Genomic DNA, 4,043 nt, shown 5'->3' on the forward strand with positions numbered 1-4,043 from the left:
AGCAGCCAGGACACCATGCCCGAGGGCGGCGGTGGCGGCGACGGCGGGGAGGTGCCCGCGCTCATCCCGGACGGCGAGCCGCTGCGGGAGGAGGTACCGGCTCTGTGTGGTGGGGGCCGGAGCCGGGGCTGGAGCGGGAAGAGGGGGACAAGGGAAGGGGCGACCCCCGAGGCAGGGGCTGAGGAGGGAAGTCCGGAGACCCTGTGGCCAATGACGTCACTGGGGTAGCCTGCGTCCTGCAAGAGGTCCTGGGACCTAGGGGCCCACGTGGGGGTAGGGGTGGGGTTGGCTGGGAAGGGATATGGGGGCAACTCCCGCCCCCGACGCCCCCTCATCCCGCCTCGCCTTCCTGTGACGTCAGCACCTGGCCCCTGCGCGGCCCCATTCTGCAGCGCTGCCTCTCACCCCCAGAGCCCCGGGGTCAGGCCCCCAGGCACTCACGAGGTGCCGGGGCGGCGCCTGCAATGCAGCAGCGGTAGCGGGGACTCGGGGGGCGGGGAGCGGAGGGAGGAGGGGAAAGAGGGAGGGAGGTGGCCTTTGGTACCCCTTCTCCCTCTCCCTGAGGTGAGGCCCCAGGGCCCATCATGCTGGTTGGGACCCTCAGAATGGCCCCTCCTCAGTCCTAGCCACGAAGAGGGTCTGCAGGGCTGTAGGGCCCAGTGTGGGGTGTTGGGGGTGGTGGGTGGTGAGTAGATCTCTGTGTGTGTTTCGGTGGACAGAGGTTGCTTGTGGGTGTGTGAATGTCAGTGCGTGCTCCGCACACCTCGAATGGAATATACGTGCCCTATAGGCAGGTGAAGGTCTGGTGGCTTGGGTGAAATGCTCACGTGTGAGTGCATGTGAGTGTATCGTCCTGCGGTGTGTGGGTCTCTCCCGGTAGTCTGTAGGGTGTGGGTGTCAGGTCGCAGTAGGGGTGGGGGCATGTGCACCGTGGTAGGTAAGGGGCTGCCGTGTCCCTGCGCTTCAGTGAATGTGTAACATTTATGTGCATCTGTGTCCTGTGGTGGGTGGGTTGGGGGAGGGGATGCGTGTGCACCTGTGCGCCAAGTTACAGTGGGGGAGGGGGGTTGCGCCCTGGGCTCTGGTGAGGGTCTGCTGCGTGCTGGATATACAGGCAGTGGTCACATTCCCGGTGGGAGGTTCTTCCGTGAACTTAGGGTAGGGTGGGGTGGGGTGGGGGTCGCGGATGAGGGCAGGTGCATCCCTCTGGCCCCGCAGGTCAGGGTAGTGGTATGCCTCTGTGGCGGGCGGCTGCTCTGGGCTGGGGTGGGGACAGTTCCTCTCCTCCTGGGTTTCTCACAGCCTGGTGGGGGTGGGACTGTGGGGTAAAAGGTGGCCCCTTAACCCCCACCCCTGCTGCTTCCTCCAGACCACGTCTTCCTTCTCCCCCTTTTCACCCCTTCTCTCTCCTTAGGCACCTGGGGATGAGGCGGGAGCCAGGCTGGCAGCCCGGGCCAGGGAGTGGTCCCTGCTGCCCAGCAGCTGTGTGCCGCTCCACCCCCAGCACAGACGGGGAGTGGAGGACGGCACTCCATCTGCTCCCCACGCCACCACCCAGACTCACACCTCTCCCTCTCTTCCTCTTTCTCGTTTACTTGAAAGCCTCGCCCAAGTCTCCTGCTGTCCCTAGCGAGACCAAGGGACCAGAGGGAGTTGCAGGGTAACGGTAATAATATTTATTCCCATGGCCAGACCCTGTGCCAAGATCTTCACACATTATGATCTCGATGAATCCTCACAACAACCCCAGTTTACAGAGGAGGAAGTTGAGGTCCAGAGAGGATGAGGGAACTGCCCAAGTCATACAGTGAGTGGTGGAGCCAGCACCCAATCCTGGGCTCCTAAGCCCATGCTCTTCACCCCTAGGACCCCTGCCACCCTGGCTTCCCACACCACCAGGTCCAGGAATCAGTGCCCAGAGAGGGCAGGGATATGGCCACAATCACACAGCAAATCGGGAGCAAAGTCAGGACCAGAGCTCAGTTTTCTCAGTGGCCAGTCATGGGGGAGAGGGGGGTCCTCTCCTCTTTTGGCAGAGATGGGTCTATTTTGTCCTACATGCCCCTGACCGAGAGATGACAGGGCACGGTGGAGGATAGGCTTGGGGCAGACAGGCCTGGGTTTGAGTCCTGCAGCTCGACTGTCAGTTGGCTAGAAGGGTGAGGCCTGGAGCAAGTTGCCCCGTCCCTCAGAGCCTCAGTTTCCTCCTCTGTAAAGTGGGGGCACAGCACCACCTCGTTCAGTGGCTTCCGCAGAGCAGCAGGCACAGCTGATGGCCGCGTGCTGACCCACGCCTCTCCTCTCTCTGCCCACTCTGCAGCAGCGGCCCCTGAAACAGTCCCTGGGGAGCTCCCTGTGCCGCGAGTCGCACTGGAAGTGCCTGCTTCTCACGCTGCTCATCCATGCCTGCGGCGCCGTGGTAGCCTGGTGTCGCCTGGCCACGGTGCCACGGCTGATCCTGGGGCCCGAGGCGGCCCTGGCCCAGGGGGCTGGGGGCCCGCCGCCCACCTACCCAGCCAGCCCCTGCTCGGATGGCTACCTGTACATCCCACTGGCCTTTGTCTCCCTCCTCTACCTCCTCTACCTGGCCGAGTGCTGGCACTGTCACGTGCGCTCCTGCCAGGCGCCGCGCACCGACGCCAACACGGTGCTCGCCCTGATCCGCCGGCTGCAGCAGGCGCCGCCCTGCGTCTGGTGGAAGGCCACCAGCTACCACTACGTGCGGCGCACCCGCCAGATCACCCGCTACCGCAACGGTGACGCCTACACCACCACGCAGGTCTACCACGAGAGGGCCGACAGCCGCTCGGCTCGGGGCGAGTTCGACTACTCGGCCCACGGCGTCCGCGACGTCTCCAAGGAGCTCGTGGGCCTGGCCGACCACGCGGCCACACGGCTGCGCTTCACCAAGTGCTTCAGCTTCGGCAGCGCCGAGGCCGAGGCCTCGTACCTCACGCAGCGGGCCCGCTTCTTCAGCGCCAACGAGGGCCTGGATGACTACCTGGAGGCCCGGGAGGGCATGCACCTGAAGGACGTGGACTTCCGCGAGTCCCTCATGGTCTTCGCCGACCCTCGCAGCCCGCCGTGGTACGCGCGCGCCTGGGTCTTCTGGCTGGTGTCGGCGGCCACGCTGTCCTGGCCGCTGCGCGTTGTGGCGGCCTACGGCACGGCCCACGTGCACTACCAGGTGGAGAAGCTCTTCGGCGCCAGCTCGCCCGCACCCGGGGCCGGGCCCAGCGGGCCCCCGCTCTCCCGTGTGGCCACGGTGGACTTCACCGAGCTCGAGTGGCACATCTGCTCCAACCGGCAGCTGGTGCCCAGCTACTCAGAGGCCGTGGTCATGGACGCCAGCTCGGGCGCCTACCTCCGTGGCTGCCAGCGCTGCCGCCGCTCTGTCAGCAGCAACTCGCTGCCCCCCGCCCGGCCCAGCGGGCCCCGCCTGCCTTTTAGTCGCAGCCGCCTCTCGCTGGGAGCCGGGGGCCGCGCCACGCCGGGGGTCTTCCGAAGCCTAAGCGGGGGGCCGCTGGGGCGCCGTGGAGAGGACACGGAGCCCCTGGAAAGCCCACCGTGCTACGAGGACGCCCTTTACTTCCCCGTGCTCATCGTCCACGGTGACAGCGGCTGCCAGGGGGACGGGCAGGGTGCGCTCTGAGACCCACGCGGCCCCCACACTGGCCCTCCCCCCACCATCCCACCACGGGGCTTCCATGCCTGAGTAATTGTTATCCAGAACAGGAGGGAAGACAGACCAGCACACGAGGGATGGGGTGGGGTTGGAGCCCTTAGACAGGCTAACATGCAGGGACCCACGGTCATTTTGGGGGCGGAGGGACACCACCGCGGTTGGGTCTACGTACCATCTCAGCATGGCTCCCCTCCAACCACCACCACGTCCCACCCCCTGCGATGGCGGACGATCTAGCCTGGGGGCCTCTCAGGCTGCGCAGGGAAGGAAGTTTCCGGAAAGCCTGGGCTGGGGGAGGAGTCCCAGGGACAGCTGTTGCCTGCAGTAGAGGGCTGCCTATGGACTCTTCCCTGCATGG

The 4,043-nt window shown here is 65.9% G+C and overlaps 1 protein-coding gene across 1 annotated transcript; it reads left to right on the forward strand.

Moving 5' to 3' along the window:
• Window positions 1–3,652, forward strand: TMEM151A (transmembrane protein 151A; the record flags this gene model as incomplete). Its single annotated transcript, XM_082660283.1, has 2 exons — window positions 1–93; window positions 2,321–3,652. Exons 1-2 carry the CDS (start codon window positions 16–18, stop codon window positions 3,650–3,652), a joined length of 1,410 nt encoding a protein of 469 aa, XP_082516409.1. The 5' UTR covers window positions 1–15.
• Window positions 3,653–4,043: the final 391 nt, after the last annotated feature.

Source organism: Grampus griseus (genome assembly GCF_964374135.1).
Source record: "Grampus griseus genome assembly, chromosome: 8".
Lineage (NCBI taxonomy): Eukaryota > Metazoa > Chordata > Mammalia > Artiodactyla > Delphinidae > Grampus > Grampus griseus.